At 49.6% G+C, this 17,229-nt stretch overlaps 2 protein-coding genes and 1 pseudogene across 2 annotated transcripts in view; all 3 read right to left on the reverse strand.

Moving 5' to 3' along the window:
* The window catches only part of LOC129393016 (protein CASP-like), a 63,218-nt gene that overhangs the window by 34,736 nt on the left and 11,253 nt on the right, over positions 1 to 17,229 (reverse strand). The window lies entirely within an intron of this gene.
* The window catches only part of LOC100990062 (putative postmeiotic segregation increased 2-like protein 1), a 37,956-nt pseudogene continuing 21,880 nt past the window's right edge, over positions 1,154 to 17,229 (reverse strand).
* Positions 2,773 to 6,750, reverse strand: LOC100975016 (CXXC motif containing zinc binding protein). The gene has a single exon (XM_034964285.3). It carries the CDS (start codon positions 3,825 to 3,827, stop codon positions 3,345 to 3,347), a length of 483 nt encoding a protein of 160 aa, XP_034820176.2. The 5' UTR covers positions 3,828 to 6,750; the 3' UTR covers positions 2,773 to 3,344.

Here is a 17,229-nt window from a genome sequence, read left to right on the forward strand (position 1 = left end):
GACCTGTTTTTGTTTTGATTTTTTGTGCACCTGCTTGGGAGGAGCGGCTTTCTCAATTGTCACCTCATTTACTCCTCCTGCGTCCCTCCACAGTGGACCTCGATGAGGTTCACAGTGGGAAGATTTCCTGTTGGAGGGTCAGGAGGTCACACAGGTAGCACCGGGGCGGGGCCAGGTTTGCCAGGGTTGGCCTCCCAAGTACTCCCTGATGGCAGGTCTTTCCACTGGGGTGAGAACCTTCTCACAGATTCTGTCCAGAGCGGAGTTTCTAGAATTATTCATCTTCATGGCTCAGTCTTGGGGCCCTGCACAGCAGTGACTGGCCCTGGGGAGCTGGCTCCCCTGAGGGCATTGTCGCAAGCATGGCTGCAGAGCTGGGTCGGGACCCAGCTTCACCACTCACTCCCTTGCTGGGTGACCCTGGGCAGCTTCCTGAGCTTGTGAGCTGGTTCAGTTTCATCGACTGCAAAGAGGTCATGAGAGCAGAAACACCTGCCCAAAGTACACAGGAGATATTGTGATGTGCTGGCTCACGCTTATAATCCCAGCACTTTGGGAGGCCGAGGTGGGCGGATCACCTGAGGTCACCTGGCCAACACGGCGAAACCCCATCTCAACTAAAAATACAAAAATTAGCCGGGCATGGTGGTGGGTGCTTGTAATCCCAGCTACTCGGGAGGCTGAGGCAGGATAATCGCTTGAACCTGGGAGTGGGAGGTTGTAGTGAGCTGAGATCCAGCCACTGTACTCCAGCCTGGGTAAAGGATTGAGACTCTGTCTCAAAAAACAAAGTACACAGGAGATATTGTGTGTGGGGGGCTGTCTAGCACAGATTCTAGTTTCTGTTATATTGTTTTCCTATTTTGTTATTTGTATGGTACATGCACATTTGATCAAATTCAAAAGATACTGAGAGTTTGCAATTATTACAATGAAAAGTAAGTCTCTAGCTGGGCGTGGTAGCTCATGCCCATAATCCCAGCACTTTGGGAAGCTGAGGCGGGTGGATCACCTGAGGTCAGGAGTTCGAGACCAGCCTGGCCAACATAGTGAAACCCTGTCTCTACTAAAAATACAAAAAATTAGCTGGACGTGGTAGTGGGCACCTGTGATCCCAGCTACTAGGGAGGCTGAGGCAGGAGAATCGCTTGAACCTGGGAGGTGGAGGTTGTAGCGAGCCGAGATCGCGCCATTGTACTCCAGCCTGGGCGACAAGAGTGAAACTCTGTCTCAAAAAAAAAAAGAAAAGTAAGTCTTACAAGTCTCACCCAGCCACACAGATTCCCTCCCACAGGCATCTAGTGTTGTTAGTTCCTTGTGAGTTGTTCTGGCAGCAGTCTCTGCTTATAATGCATCAGCATATATATATATATATATATATATATATATATATATATATATATATTTTCTTTTATACACAAATAGTAGCTTACAGTTTACACTTACAGTTTCATTTATTTTAACTTGGAGAGTCATACATATTTATACATAGGAAAACATCTGGCCAGGTGCTCAGGCCTGTAATCCCAACATTTGGGAAGGCCAAGGCAAGAGGATTGCTTGAGCCCAGGAGTTTGGGGCTGCAGTGGGCTATGATTGCACCATTGCACTCCAGCCTGGGCAACTGAGGGAGAATGTGTCTTCTATTTTTATATTTATTTATTTATATATTGTTTGAGATGGAGTCTCACTCTGTCATCCAGGCTGGAGTGCAGTGGTGCGATCTTAGCTCACTGCAACCTCTGCCTCCCCGGTTCAAGTGATTCTCCTGCCTCAGCCTCCTGAGTAGCTGGGATTAGAGGCACCCACCACCACACCCGGCTAGTTTTTGTATTTTTGGTAGAGACAGGGTTTCACATATCAGCCAGGCTGGTCTCAAACTCCTGACCTCACATAATCCACCCACCTCAGCCTCCTAAAATGCTGGGATTACAGGTGTGAGCCACTGTGCCTGGCTGAAAATGTGTCTTTTAAAAGAAAGAAAAAGAATTTTGAGAGACTTGAGGCGGGCAGATCACCTGAGGTCAGGAGTTTGAGAGCAAACTGGTCAACATGCTGAAGCCCCATCTCTACTAAAAATACAAAAATTAGCTGGCCGTGGTGGCACACGCCTGTAGTCCCAGCTACTCAGGAGGCTGAGGCAGGAGAATTGCTTGCATCTGGGGGGCGGCAGAGGTTGCAGTGAGCCAAGATCACGCCACTGCAGTCCAGCCTGGGCAACAGAGCAAGACCCTGTCTCAAAAAAAAAAAAAAAAAAAGAGCAAGCAAGCAAGCATGCCTATTCTCTCTGTCACTGGGCAGACATACCATCTCTCTTCAACAGGTCTGGGTTCCCTGTTAGTGGACAGGCCAATTGTTGCCAACATTTGCTTTTACCTGACAACTGCATGGCTCACACATTTTGCATGGGAGCAAATGCAGCTGAGAATAAATTCCTAGAAAAGGAATCTCCAGGCCAGAAGACAGGGGCATGCAGAAAGTCCATTGGATTTGCCACGTTTCCCGAGGTGGTGGCTGTTTCCGAGTACAGGGCCACCAACATTCAGGAGAATGTCAGCTCCCCCGGTCCTAGTAGCCTACTCGTTATCAGTTTTGTAATCCTTTTTCTTTTTTTGAGATGGAGTCTTGCTCTTGTTACCCAGGCTGGAGTACAATGGTGCCATCTCGACTCACTGCAACCTCTGCCTCCCAGGTTCAACCAATTCTCCCATCTCAGCCTCCCAAGTAGCTGGGATTACAGGCACCTGCCATCATGCTCAGCAAATTTTTGTATTTTTTTTTTTTTTTCAGTTTTAAGGGCATTTAATCAGGAGGAAAGGTTTGGAAAACGAACTCAGGTGTATTTATTGTTTAAGCAGAAATAAAGTTTAATTTTTGCTTGAAGATGGTTCTTAATTTCTTTTAATCTAATTCCTAATCCTCACAACGATCTTTCCAACAGCAAGTTCAGTAAGTTCAGGTAACAGTACGTCACCATTGGCTTCTGGCTCACTGAGTGATGGTGGGATCGCGGTTTCATCTCTGTAAACTTGCCCTTGACTGGGGAGATACCATCTCCTTAAAAATACTCTTCATTTTCCTAAGGAGTGAACTGCTGCTGCACGAATTCTTATTTGTGGAGGGAGTAGCTGCCTCCTTACTTCACCTTCATGCACCAGTGCAGCATGAACAGGGGCTTTATTGATGGGGCTTGGGAAGCTGTAATAAAGTCCAGCATGCAGATTGGGAAGGTTTCGTATAGCCACCAGGAGACAAGGGTCAAAGGAACCAGCCTCTGTGGGCTCTGCTGCTTAGAGTACTTTGTCCTTTCTCAGTTCTTAAGGGCAACTGGGAAGGAAGAGGGATCAGCACTTCACAAACTGGTGGGTGACCTCATAGATTCCCACAGACTCCTGGGCCTTTTCATCATAGTCAGTCCAGTCCTTCTCCTGCAGATTAATGTCACTGAAGGCTGTCCCTGACTCCACACCTTCAGCAGCAAACCCAGCCTGCGGCTGGAAATCAACTGGTTCAAGGCCCCGGCACTCAAACTCCACTATTGTCTTGAAGTTCTCATTGTCTTCAGCATTGTAAGCCTTGATGGTGCTGCTTAAAATCTCGATGGAATTTTCTCTTGCACACAGCTTGCACTTCTGGACCATGGAAGCACTGCCACGGCCCCCCTTCAGTGCCACACTGTCCATCAGCCGGATGTACTGCCACTTGTCCGAAATCTCACCACAGTTGCCACATTTCATCTTCAGGTACCACCGGAAGTCCTTGCCCACGGGCCGGAGGTTGGTGATGTTCTCCAGCGTGGCTTTGAGTTGCAGCGCGATTTTCCCCATGGTAGCCCTCTCCGCCCGGTGCTGGCTGCGGCCGTTGCCGTTGCTTTCCGGCGCGTCGTAAAAGCAATTTTTGTATTTTTTTAGAGATGGGATTTCACCATGTTGGTCAGGCTAGTCTTGAACTCCTGACTTCAGGTGATCCACCTGCCTCGGCCTCCCAAAGTGCTGGGATTACAGGCTTGAGTCACCACGCCCGGCCTCTTTTTTTTCTTTTTCTCTCTTTTTTTTTTTTTTAGAGAGAGACATGGTCTTGCTCTGTGGACCCTGCTGGAGTGCAGTGGTAGGATCATGGCTAACTGTAGCCTTGACCTTCTGGGTGCAAGTGATCCTTCCACCTCAGCTTCTGGAGTAGCTGGGACCATGGCATACACCACCATGCACCCCACTAACTTTGTATTTTTTTGTACAGATGGTGTCTCACTATGTTGCCTAGGCTAGTCTTGAACTCCTGGCCTCAAGCAATCCTCCTGCCTCAACCTCTCAAATACCTCTGACTGTAGGCACAAGCCAACACGTACAGCTAATGTAAAATTTTTTTTATAGAGATGAGATCTTACTATGTTGCCCAGGCTGGTCTCGACCTCCTGGCCTCAGGCAATCCTCCTGCCTCAGCCTCTCAAGTAGCTTTGACTATAGGCACAAGCCAACATGTACGGCTACTTTTCAAATTTTTTTTGTAGAGATGAGGTCTTGCTATGTTGTTGCCCAGGCTGGTCTCGAACTCCTGGCCTCAAGAGATCCTCCCACCTCAGCCTTCCAAGAGAGGCCCTTGGGGCCTAAACCATGGCTGGTTTCCCTAGAACAGTTCAGCCAGCACATACCTCCCTCCCCCAGAGCCTTCAACCACCTCCGCCAAGAGTTCTAGATCCCACAGTGACCTGGTCACCAGCCCTTCTAGAGTATAGCTGCACAAAACAGATGTAAACAAATGAAATCCTCCCTTCTCCAGAGCAGTAGACCCTCAATAATGCCACCCACAAGCCCCTTAGCTTTGTTGTGCCATGCTTTCCCGGTTTCTGGTTCAAAGCAGCAAGAACCAGCTCCAACTAAACAAAAAAGCGTTCATTAGATGGATATCTAGTATGTCACAGACTCTCCCGAGAATCAGGCATGAAGGCCCCACATCACGTTGTACAAGTGGCTTGGTGCAGACACCCTCATCGCTGGCCCTGGCCCCAGACCCCTCATCTCACACCAACATGGGACGCCCTGTGCTGCCGCTGCAACTGTTACACTCTGAATCCCTCTTCAAGACAAGGCTGGGAGAGCCAGCGACAGATTGTTGGCATCTCTGCTGGGAGCCGGGAGAAGGAGGCCCCTGGACAGAGACAAAGGGGGTTCTTGTGTTTGGGAGCCCAAACAGTGGCTAGATTCACCGCAGTATCTTAAATTTCTCCATGTCAGTTTGAGACCAGCCGGGGCATCACAGCAAGAACCCGTCTCTACAAAAAAATTAAAAAATTAGCCGGGCATCGTGGTGCTCACCTGCAGTCCCAGCTACTTGGGAGGCTGAGGCAGGAGGATGGCTTGAGCCCAGGAGGTTGAGGCTGCAGGGAGCTATGATCATGCCACTCCACTCCAGCCTCAGCGACAAAGTGAGACCTTGTCTCTTAAAAAACATAAATACATAAGCCCAGCTTGGTGGCTCATGCCTGTAATCCCAGCACTTTGGGAAGCTGAGGTGGGCAGATCACCTGAGCCCGGGAGTTCGAGAATAGCCTGGGAAGCACTGTGAAACCCCATCTCCACAAAAAATTACAAAAAAAAAAAAAAAAAAAAAGAGAGCCATGAGTGGTGACATGAGCCTGTAGTCCCAGCTAGTTCGGAGGATCACCTGAGCCCAGCAGATGGAGGTTGCGGGGAGCTGTGATTGCACCACTGCACTCCAGCCTGGGTGATAGAGCGAGATCCTGTCTCAAAAAAAAGAAAGAACAAACAAAAATAAACAATGCCAGGCACAGCAGCTCACGCCTATAATCCCAGAACTTTGGGAGGCCGAGGCGGCTGGATCACTTGAGGTCAGGAGTTCAAGACCAGCCTGGCCAACATGGTGAAACCCTGTCTCTACCAAAAATACAAAAAAATTAACTGGGCGTGATTAACTACTCAGGAGGCTGAGGCACGAGAATTGCTTGAACCCAGGACACAGAGGTTGCAGTAAGTTGAGATTGCGCTACTGTGCTCCAGCCTGGGTGATAGAGGGAGACCCTGTCTCAAAAATAAATAAATAAAAATTTAAAAATAAATTAATTCAAAAATGGAATTTCTCCGTGTCACACCCCAGATGACAGCCTTTAGCACCCACTAGATGTCTCCTGGACTCCTGGCACCCACAGTTTTCTCATTTGATTCTCATGACACCCTGTTGGGTAGATAATCACCTCTATTTGCCTGAGATTCCCGTGACATGCCAAGAATGCTACAGCACACTCCATTTCAGAAGGAAACTGGGGCCCGGGCACAGTGGCTCACTCCTGTAATCCCAGCACTTTGGGAGGCCGAGGCAGGTGGATCGCTTAGTGGTGGTCAGGAGATCGAGACCAGCCTAGCCAACATGGTGAAATCCCCATCTCTACTTAAAAAAAATACAAAAATTAGTTGGGTGAGGTGGTGGCACATGCCTGTAACCCCAGCTACTCAGGAGGCTGAGGCAGGAGAATCGCTTGAACACAGGAGGTGGAGGTTGCCGTGAGCTGAGATTGGGCCACTGCACTCCAGCCTGGGCGACAGAGTGAAACTCTGTCTTAAAAGTCAAAAAAAAAAAAAAAAAAAAAAAGAAGGCTCCCTGCCTGGGGGTTGCTGGACTGTTCTCAACACCTGCCTTTCTGCTGTAGCTCCAGCCCCTAAGGGCACATGAAACCCTCCCCTTCTCATCTCCATCATCCCTCCCCATGGGAGCACAGCCTGTGAGCTCGGGGACTCCTAGGGCAGAACATCCTTAACACAGGATTCAGCTAGGGAAGCCAGCCAAGTTTTTAGCACATTCCCAGAAACTGCTCTCTGGGGAGGGGGTGAGTCAGAGGGTGGGGCCAGGAGGGGAGACTAGTCCTGGCTCCACCATTTAGTCCAGACACACCAATCTCTGGCGGGCATAAAAACAGCCAGGCACGGTGGCTCACACCTGTATTCCCAGCACTTTGGGAGGCCAAGGCGGGCAGATCACCTGAGGTCAGGAATTCAAGACCAGCTTGGACAACATGGTGAAACCCTGTCTCTACTAAAAATACAGAAATTACCCAGGTGTGGTGGTGCATGCCTGTAGTCCCAGCTACTTGGGAGGCTGAGGCAGGAGAATTGCTTGAACCTGGGAGGCGAAGGTAGTGGTGAGCCAAGATTGTGCCACTGCACTCCAGCCTGGGCAATGTCCAAAAAAAAAAAATTAATATTTTTTTTAAGTAGAGCTGGGTTCTTGCCATGTTGCCTAGGATGGTCTCGAACTCATGGGATCAGGCAATCCTCCTGCCTCAGCCTCCCAAAGCACTGGGATTACAGTCACCATACCCTAGCCTCTGGCTGTGTATTTTTAGAGACCCACAAAAATGTTTTTATTTATTTTATTGTTTATTTATTTTTTTGAGATGGAGTCTCGCTCTGTTGCCAGGCTGGAGTGCGGTGGCCCGATCTCGGCTCACTGCAACCTCCACCTCCCGGTTTCAAGCAATTCTTCTGTCTCAGCCTCCCAAGTAGCTGGGATTGCAGACACGCGCCACCAAGCCCAGCTAATTTTTGTATTTTCGGTAGATATAGGGTTTCACCATGTTGGCCAGGCTGGTCTTGAACTCCTGACCTCAGGTAATCTGCCCACCTTGGCCTCCCAAAGTGCTGGGAATACAGGCATGAGCCATCGTGCCTGGGTATTTTTATGTTTTTTAGAATCAGAAGAAAAAAAAATACATATATATATATATATTTTTTTTCGAAACAGGGTCTTACTCTGTTGCCCAGGCCAGTCTAATTTCAAATTCATGACTGTGCACCCCAAGTGGGGTTGATTGGTTAGTTTGTGTGTGTATGTATGTATGTATGTATGTATGTATGTATGTATGTATGTATGTATGTATGCATTTGAAACAGGGTCTTGCTCTGTTGGCTGAAGTGTGGTGGTGCAATCATAGCTCACTGCAGCCTCAATCTCCTGGGTTCAAGCAATCCTACCACCTCAGCCTCCCATGTAGCTGGGACTACAGATGCATACCACCACGACTGGCTAATTTTTTTTATTTTTAGTGGAAATGGGGGGGGTCTCATTATGTTGCCCAGGCTGGTCTAGAACTCCTGGCCTCAAGTTATCCTCCTTCCTTGGCCTCCCAAAGGGCTGGGACCACAGATGTGAGCCACCATGCCTAGTCAAACAGGAGTATAATAGTAATGAATATGTAATAATGAATCTGGCCTGACTGGTATCAGTCAGTCTTTATGCCAAAGCAGTTGTAAAATACACATTTGAATATCTTTTTTTTTTTTTTTTTTTTTGAGGTGGAGTCTCGCTCTATCACCCACGCTGGAGTGCAGTAGCACAATCTCAGCTCACTGCAACCTCTGCCTCCCTGACTCAAGGCATTCTCGTGCCTCAGCCTCCTGAGTAGCCAGAGCCTCAGGGACCTGCCACCACGCCTGGGTAATTTCTATATTTTTAGTAGAGATGGAGTTTCACCAGGTTGGCCAGGCTGGCCTCAAACTCCTGACCTCAGGTGAGCTGCCCACTTCAGTCTCCCAGAGTGTTAGGATTACGGGCGTGAGCCACCGTGCCTAGCCGTATTTGAATATCTTAACCCATATAAGTCAAACATGCCTAGGGCTCACAAAAGTTACAGTGCATCCTGGCACAGGAGAGGAGGCAGCTCTTGAGTTTCAGTGCATGCTTTTGATATTCACTATAGGTCAATGTCGTTGAAAGAGAAAGTGTTTGAGGCTGGGCACAGTGGCTCATGCCTATAATCCCAGCACTTTGGGAGGCTTGAGATGGGAGAATCACTTGAGGCCAGGAGTTCAAGCCCAGCCAGGGCAACATAATGAGACCCCCCCCTTCGCTACAAAAAATAAAAATATTAGCCAGGCATGGTAGTGTGTGTCAGTAGTTCGAGCTACTCAGAAAGCCGAGGCAGGAAGATGGCTTGAGCCTAGGAGGGGAGGCTGCAGTGAGGTATGATCGCACCACTGCACTCCAGCGTGGGCGACAGAGCCAAACTCTGTCTCCAAAAACAAAAACAAGGCCAGGCGTGGTGGCTCAGACCTGTAATCCCAGCACTTTGGGAGGCCGAGGTGGGTGGATCACCTGCAGTCAGAAGTTCGAGACCAGCCTGGCCAACATGGCAAAACCCCATATCTACTAAAAATACAAAAATTAGCCGGGCGTGGTGGCAGGCGCCTGTAATCCCAGCTACTCTGGAGGCTGAGGCAAGAGAATTGCTTGAGAACCCGGGAGGCAAGAGAACCCGGGAGGGAGAGGTTGCAGTGAGCCAAGTTCGCACCATTGCACTCTAGCCTGGGTGACAAGAGTAAAACTCAGTCTCAACAAACAAACAAACAAAAAAAGCAAGGAAGGAAATTCTTACACATGCTAAAACATGGATGAAACTTGAAGACATAATGCTAAGTGAAATGAGCCAGTTACAAAGAAAGACACATAGTGGTTGCTTCCACCTATGGGAGGTATCTGGAATAGTACAATTCACAGAAGCAGAAAGGAGAGTAGAAGTTTTCAGGGGCTGGAGCGGGGCAGGGAAAGCGAGTTGTTTGTTGAGTGTAGGGTTTCAGTATTGCAAGGTGAAAAAGTTCCAGAGATCTATTGCTCAACGATGTGCATATAGTTAATACTACTGTGCTGTCCACTTAAAAATAGTGAAGATGGGCCAGGGGCGGTGGCTCATGCCTGGAATCCCAGCACTTTGGGAGGCCGAGGTGCATGGATTGCCTGAGGTCAGGAGTTTGAGACCAGCCTGGCCAACATGGTGAAACTCTGTCTCTACTAAAAATATAAAAATTAGCTGGGTGTGGTGGTGCACGCCTGTAGTCCTACCTATTCAGGAGGCTGAGGCGGGGAGAATCACTTGAACCTGGGAGGTGGAGGTTGCGGTGAGCTGAGATGGCACCACTGTACTCCAGCCTGAGCGACAGAGAGAGACCTCGTCAAAAAAAAAAAAAAAGCTTAAGATGGGCTGGGTGCGGTGACTCATGCCTGTAATCCCAGCACTTTGGGAGGCTGAGGCGGGCGGATCACCTGAGGTCGGGAGTTTGAGACCAGCCTGGCCAACATGGTGAAACCCCGTCTCTACCAAAATACAAAAATCAGCCAGGCATGGTGGTGGGTGCCTGTAATCCCAGCTATTCAGGAGGGTGAGGCACGAGAATCACTTGAACCCAGGAGGTGGAGGTTGCAATGAGTCAAGATCGCGCCACTGCACTCCAGCCTGGGTGACAGAGCCAGACTCTGTCTCAAAAACAAAAAAAAACAAAAAAGAGAGGCAGCTGAGGGGAGGGAAAAGGGTCATTAGTCCACATGGGAGCTGGCTGAGGCTGGTGCCCAGGGATAGGGGAGCTGAGTGGGTGCAGGCCCAGGAAGTGAGCAATTGCCAGTGACACCGGGTAGAGGGACAGGTGGAGGAGGAGTTGTGAGCTCAGCTGCACAGGACATTACTCCAAATGGGGCTGAGGAGCAAGGGGGACCCCCACACTCCCCACCTCCCAATGCTGAGGCGTGTGGGTAGGGGGCTACCCAGGAGGGCTTCAGGGAAAAAGTGTTCTGAAGGAAGAGGCAGGAGGGTGGTGAAGGGGACATTTGGGGGCCACCCCTTCTCCAGCTGGCAAAATTGTCCTGTCCCAGCTGGGTGCGGTGGCTCATGCCTGTAATCCCAGCACCTGGGGAGGCTGAAGCGGGAGGATCACTTGAGGTCGGGAGTTTGAGACCAGCTTGGGCCACACAGTGAAACCCGCACCCCACCCCCCACCCCGCCAAATCTCTACTAAAAATACAAAAATTAGCTGGGCATGGTGGTGCACGCCTGTAGTCCCAGTTACTCATGAGGGTGAGGGTTGAGGCATGAGAATTGCTTGAGCTCAGGGTGGTTGGGGGAGGTTGGGGGGATGGAGGGTAGAGCTGAGCTGGGATAGTGCACCACTGCATCCAGTCTGGGTGACAGAGTGAGACCCTGTCTCAAAAAAAAAAAAAAATGTATCTTATACCTTGAGGGTCATGGAGTCTTTCACGCCTTCCTCTGTGTGTGTGTGTGTGTGTGTGTGTGTGTGTGTGTGTGTGTGTGAGTGTATTCAGGTCAACTTCTGGAATGTCTGTTTCATTTCTTGGATCAATCTATCTGTTCAGGTGTCAGTACTAGACTATTTTAATCCCTGTATGTATGTATGCATGTATGTATGTATGTATTTATTTTGAGATGGAGTTTTGCTCTTGTTGCTCAGGCTAGAGTGCAATGGTGCGATCTCAGCTCACTGCAACCTCCACCTCCTGGGTTCAAGTGATTCATTCTCCTGCCTCAGCCTCCCAACTAGCTAGGATTACAGGTGCCCACCACCACACCTGGCTAATTTTTGTGTTTTTAGTAGAGATGGGGTTTCACCATTTTGGCCAGGCTGGTTGAGAACTCCTGACCTCAAGTCATCCGCCCGCCTCTGCCTCCCAAAGTGCTGGGATTACAGGCATGAGCCACTGCGCCCAGTCAATCACTGTATTTTTATAGTCTGCTTTGTTCTGTAAATGATCCCTCTCGAGTGTAACTCACTAGTGGGCTGTGTCCTTCTTTGGTGAATGTCTCTTTTTCCCATTAAACTGTAACTCTCTGAGGGCGGGGACTGGATCTGTTTATCTGTTTAGTTCTCCCACTGAATCCTCACTGTTAACCTAGGGGTCTGGCACAATAATTGTGTCCAGTAAGTTTTTTTTTTTTTTTTTTTTTTTTGAAGCAGGGTCTTGCTGTGTCACTCAGGCTGGAATGCAGTGGTGCGATCAGAGCTCACTGCAGCCTCGAACTCCCAGGCTCAAGTCATCCTCCTACCTCAGCTTCCTTAGTACCTGGGATTACAGGCACATGTCACCATGCCCATCTAATTTTTAAATTTTTTACTTTTTCTTTTTTTTTTTTGAGATGGAGTCTAGCTTTGCTGTCCAGGCTGGAGTACAATGGCATGATCCTAGCTCACTAAAACCTCTGCCTCCTGGGTTCAAGCGATTCTCCTGCCTCAGCCTCCCAAGTAGCTAGGATTACAGGTGCCCACCACCATGCCCAGCTAATTTTTGTATTTTTAGTAGAGATGGGGTTTCACCATGTTGGCCAGGCTGGTCTCAAACTCCTGACCTCAAATGATCCATCCCCCTCGGCCTCCCAAAGTGCTGGGATTACAGGCATGAGCCACTGCGCCCAGCCAATTTTTAAATTTTTTCTGGAGATGAGGTGCTCGCTATGTTGCCCAGGCTGGTCTCAAACTCTAGGCCTCAAGTCCTCCTGCCCCAACCTCCCAAAGTGCTGAGATTACAGGCATGAGCCACTGTGCTCAGCCCCAACAATTATTTTTGACAGATAATAGGGATGTCTCCTTGCTGTGTCTGGCCAAGTAGCCCCAGGTGACACTCTTTTTTTTTTGTTTGTTTTGGAGACGGAGTCGTGCTCTGTTGCCCAGCCTGGGGTCCAATGCCGTCGTCTCGGCTCACTGCAATTTCCGCCTCCTGGGTTTAAGTGATTCTCCTGCCTCAGCCTCCACAGGAGCTGGGACTACAGGTATGTGCCACCACACCTGGCTAATGTTCTTATTTTTAGTAGAGACGGGATTTCGCCATGTTGGCCAGGCTGGTCTCGAACTCCAGACCTCATGATCCACCCGCCTTGGCCTCCTAAAGTGCTGGGATTACAGGTGTGAGCCACCATGCCCGGCCGTGACACTCGTTTTATAGCATCAGGCTGGTGACCAGAATGTCATGGCTTCTGGGCAGAGGCCAGCTTCCATGCCGTGTCCTGTCTTCCTAGTGCAGATGTCCCCAGCTGCAGTGAGTACCAGTGTGAGGGAATGGGCTCCAGACTCCCTGAGGGGCCACAGGGATGGCCACGCCAAGCTCTGGGGAGTAGCTGATTCCCCAGCACCTGCCTGCCCATGCACCTTTGGGGTGACTCATGAGACAGGGTGGGGCTCCCACCTGCCTTCTCCCAAAAGGCAATCAGCTATAAAGGCTCTCAGAGGCCCACCCAGCCCCAGGTCATCAAACAAGCCCCAGTTCCATGGCAACCATTATACCCATTCATCAAGGAGATGTAGAGGGAGGTGCTTCCTGGTTCACCCCACCCTCAGCAGAGACAGACCCCAGATCTGGGCCTAGGACTTTGTGCAGGGAGGGGAAATGCAGGTGACTCAGCCCCTATTCCTCCATCAAACCGGCTTGAAGATGGGTTAAATCAGAGCTTTTCATTCCACAAAAGAGAAATTCTAATGGGGTCAGAACATCGATCTTCTAATATTTGAAAGCCTGTTAACTAGGAGAGAGAGAGCGAACTATTTTGTTGTAGGAGGACCCACCCAGCTCTGATGGTTTAAAGCATCATGAATGCGAATTTGAACTCCAGAAAAGCAGAGCTTCCTAACAATGGGACTTCCACAGCAATAGGATCTGCTTCCTCTTTCAGTGTGTGCCTTTTCTATGAGCGAGAGACTCCTAGGAAAGCAGCAGCCCATTAGGAAAACATGTGGGAACTCACTCGCGGGTTCTTTATTTTTTTTGAGATGGAGTTTTGCTCTTGTTGCCCAGGCTGGAGCACAATGGTGCGATCTTGGCTCCCCGCAACCTGCGCACCATGAGTTCAAGTGATTCTCCAGCGCCCTCTCCTGAGTAGCCGCGATTACAGGCATCCACCACCATGCCTGGCTAATTTTTTGTATTTTTAGTAGAGATGGGGTTTCACCATGTTGTCCAGGCTGGTCTCAAACTCCTGACCTCAAGTGATCCACCCACTTTGGCCTCCCAAAGTGCTGGGATTACAGGCGTGAGCCACTGAGCCCAGCCGGGAACCCACAGATTTTTTGGATGGTCTCTGAATGTCATGTAACTCTTTTATTTTTTATCAAAAAAATTTTTTTTGACACAATATCTTGCTGTGTTGCCCAGACTGGAGTGCAGGGGCAAGATCATGGCTCACTGCAGCTTCTAACTCCTGGGCTCAAGTGATCTTCCTGTCACATGAATCTCCCAAGTAGTTGGAACACAGGTGCCAGCCACCACACCTGGCTAATTTGGTTTGGTTTGGTTTTTTTAGAGATGGGCTCTTGCTATGTTGCCTATACTGGTCTTGAACTGCTGGCCTCAGGAAATCTTCCTCCCTTGGCCACCCAAAGTGCTGGGATTACAAGCATGAGCCACTGTGCACAGCTGAAATTTTTTGACTTAGTCTTTTTGTACATGTGATATTTTATTCATAGAATCCATAAATGGAAGGGAAATTTCTGAGTTCAGAGCAATACATATGATACAAAACTTGATATATAGACTAGAGTTTCTTAGCCGAACTGGAGGGGCTGGCTTAGGTAATCCATGGACTCCCTGAAATTGGGGACACCATTGGAAATATGTGTGAGCTCAGGGACAGTTTCCTATCATTTTCAGGCCTCAAAATGTCTCTTGGACTCAAAATTGCCTTAGGGCAGAGGACGTGTGTACCCCCAGTACAGAATCTCGGACAGTGAATGTGAGTAAACATTCGGCAGAAAAGCTCTGCCAAACTGAGTGCTCTCATGTGACTTTTTCATCAAGTCAGTATTCCTGGGATCTCTTGTACATGATAATCTCACTCTTGTACATGATAATCTCACTCTTATAAGGTTTCATCGTTTCTGCTTACCCTAGTTTTCTTTCCCACTCTGTTCCCTCTCCCACCAGACTGGACTCTGAAATGGGCATGTACAGAGACGAAGAGACCCCAACATGCTTCAGGCTTTGAGTGGAGAGGACACAGCCTCTGCTGGGACAGGGAACAGAGGGATGTGGAGTCCCTGAAGATGCTTTTGGACAATGGTCTGAGGTTGGGACAGTGGCAGGAGATACCATTCACCCAGGATCTCCAGGACAAGAGATCAGCCTGGCAGTTACATGTGTTTTTTTTCAAACTGGTTGCCAGGTTGGCATGAGCCATGACATCAGAGATTCCGACCTTCCTGATTGGAGGGACCGGACTCCGTGGTGCCTGGAGATCAGTTGGACAACAGTATCTTCTCAGAGCTGTTCTCCACTCCTGACTTCTCCTAGGCTTGAGAATTGATAACATACTCTTCTGGATCCTACCAGTGTCCAGAAGAAGGCCATGGACAGAACGGAGACTAGGTTCCGTAAGAGGGGACAGATTACGGGAAAGATCATGACCAGCCGTCAACCGCACCCCCAGAATGAGCAGAGTCCCCAGCAGAGCACCTCGGGGTACCCCCTCCAGGAGGTGGTGGACGTTGAAGCGTTGGGACCATCAGGTGAGGGGACTGGTGGAAGAAGAGGTGGGATAGGATTGACTAAGATGAAGGAAGGGGGCCGGGTGTGGTGGCTCACGCCTGTAACCCCAGCACTTTGGGAGGCCGAGGCGGGTGGATCACCTGAGGTCAGGAGTTGAAGGCCAGCCTGGCCAATATGGTGAAACCTCATCTCTACTAAAAGTATAAAAATTAGCCAAGTGGTAGTGGTGCACACCTGTAATCCCAGCTACTCAGGAGGCTGAGACAGGAGAATCACTTGAGACTGGGAGGAAGAGGTTGCAGTGAGCTGAGATCACACTACTGCACTCCAGAAAAAAAAAAAAGAAAAGAAAAGAAAAGAAAAGAAGGGTCAGCGGTCAGGAAGGAGAACCTGAGGAGGCTGTGTGGGAAGAATGGAGAAATTCAGGCTGGGTGCGGTGGCTCACACCTGTAATCCCAGAACTTTGGGAGGCCAAGGCAGGCGGATCACTTGAGGCCAGGAGTTTGAGACCAGCCTGGCCAACATGGTGAAACCCTGTCTCTACTAAAAGTACAAAATTGAGCTGGGCATTATGGCAGGCACCTGTAATCCCAGCTACCTGAGAGGCTGAGGCAGAAGAATAAATGGAATCCAGGAGATGGATGTTGCAGTGAGCTGAGATTGCACCACTACACTCCAGCCTGGGTGACAAAGCAAGATTCTGTGTCAAAACAAAACAAAACAAAAAAGGAGGGACTCAGAGAGCCAGGGACCAGGGAAGGACATGAAGCAGTGTTCGGAGGACAGAGAGAGAGAAGAATGGGGAGGGGAAGGAGCGGCACATGGGGTTGAGCAGAGGAGAAACTCAGAAAGATGGCTTAGAGAAGCCAGCAGTCTGCGAGTCTGGGGAGGATGGAGAGTGGTTTGGGGTTTTGGGTCGGGGTCTAAGGTGATCAGATGCAGAAGCATTACACGGTGGCCTGGTTTCTTTACTCAGCCCCTGGGGTAGATCCCAGCCCCCCATGTAGGTCCCTTGGCTGGAAAAGGAAGAAGGAGTGGTCAGATGAATCTGAGGAGGAGCCGGAGAAGGAGCTCGCCCCTGAGCCTGAGGAGACCTGGGTAGTGGAGACGCTGTGTGGGCTCAAGATGAAGCTGAAGCAACAGCGAGTGTCACCCATCCTCCCTGAGCACCACAAGGACTTCAACAGTCAGCTTGGTAGGAGGACACCCCAGAGAGCACCTCCAATGCTGTTCTTTCTAAAAAGAGGAAACTTCCAATAACCACACTTTTCCAATGGGAAAGATACGCCCCCAGTGGGTGAGCTCTCCACGCAGGAGGACTCAGAAGTGATCACTCATGAGGGACACTTAGGAGACGATAGAGGACTAGGCTAGACTTGATAAAGGTTGGCGCTTGGGATGAGAAAGCTTGGTTTCGGGCCAGGTGCAGTGGCTCACGCCTGAGATCCTAGCACATTGGGAGGCTGAGGCAAGAGGATTGCTTGAACTCAGGACTTTGAGGCTGCAGTGAGCTATGACTGCACCACTGCACTCCAGCCTGGGTGACAGAGCAAAACCCTGTGTCAAAAGAAAAACGAAGGCGGGGTGTCGTAGCTCATGCCTGTAATCCCATTACTTTGGGAGGCTGAGATGGGTGGATCACTTGAGGTCAGTTGTTCGAGACCAACCAGACCAATATAGCGAAACCTCATTTATACGAACAATACAAAAATTAGCCAGGCATGCCTGTTATCCCAGCTACTTGGGAGGCTGAGACAGGATAATCGCTTGAACCCAGATGGAAGAGGTTGCTTTGAGCCAAGATAGCGCCACTGCATTCCATTCTGGGTGAGAGAGTGAGACGCTGTCTCAAAAAAAAAAAAAAAAAAGAAGGAAAGAAGGGCCCAGAAGTCAGGAAGGAGCACGTGAGGAGGGTGTGTGGGAAGAATGGAGGTACTGAGGCAGGGTGCAGTGGCTCACACCTGTAAT

This window comes from Pan paniscus, chromosome 6 (genome assembly GCF_029289425.2).
Source record: "Pan paniscus chromosome 6, NHGRI_mPanPan1-v2.0_pri, whole genome shotgun sequence".
NCBI lineage: Eukaryota > Metazoa > Chordata > Mammalia > Primates > Hominidae > Pan > Pan paniscus.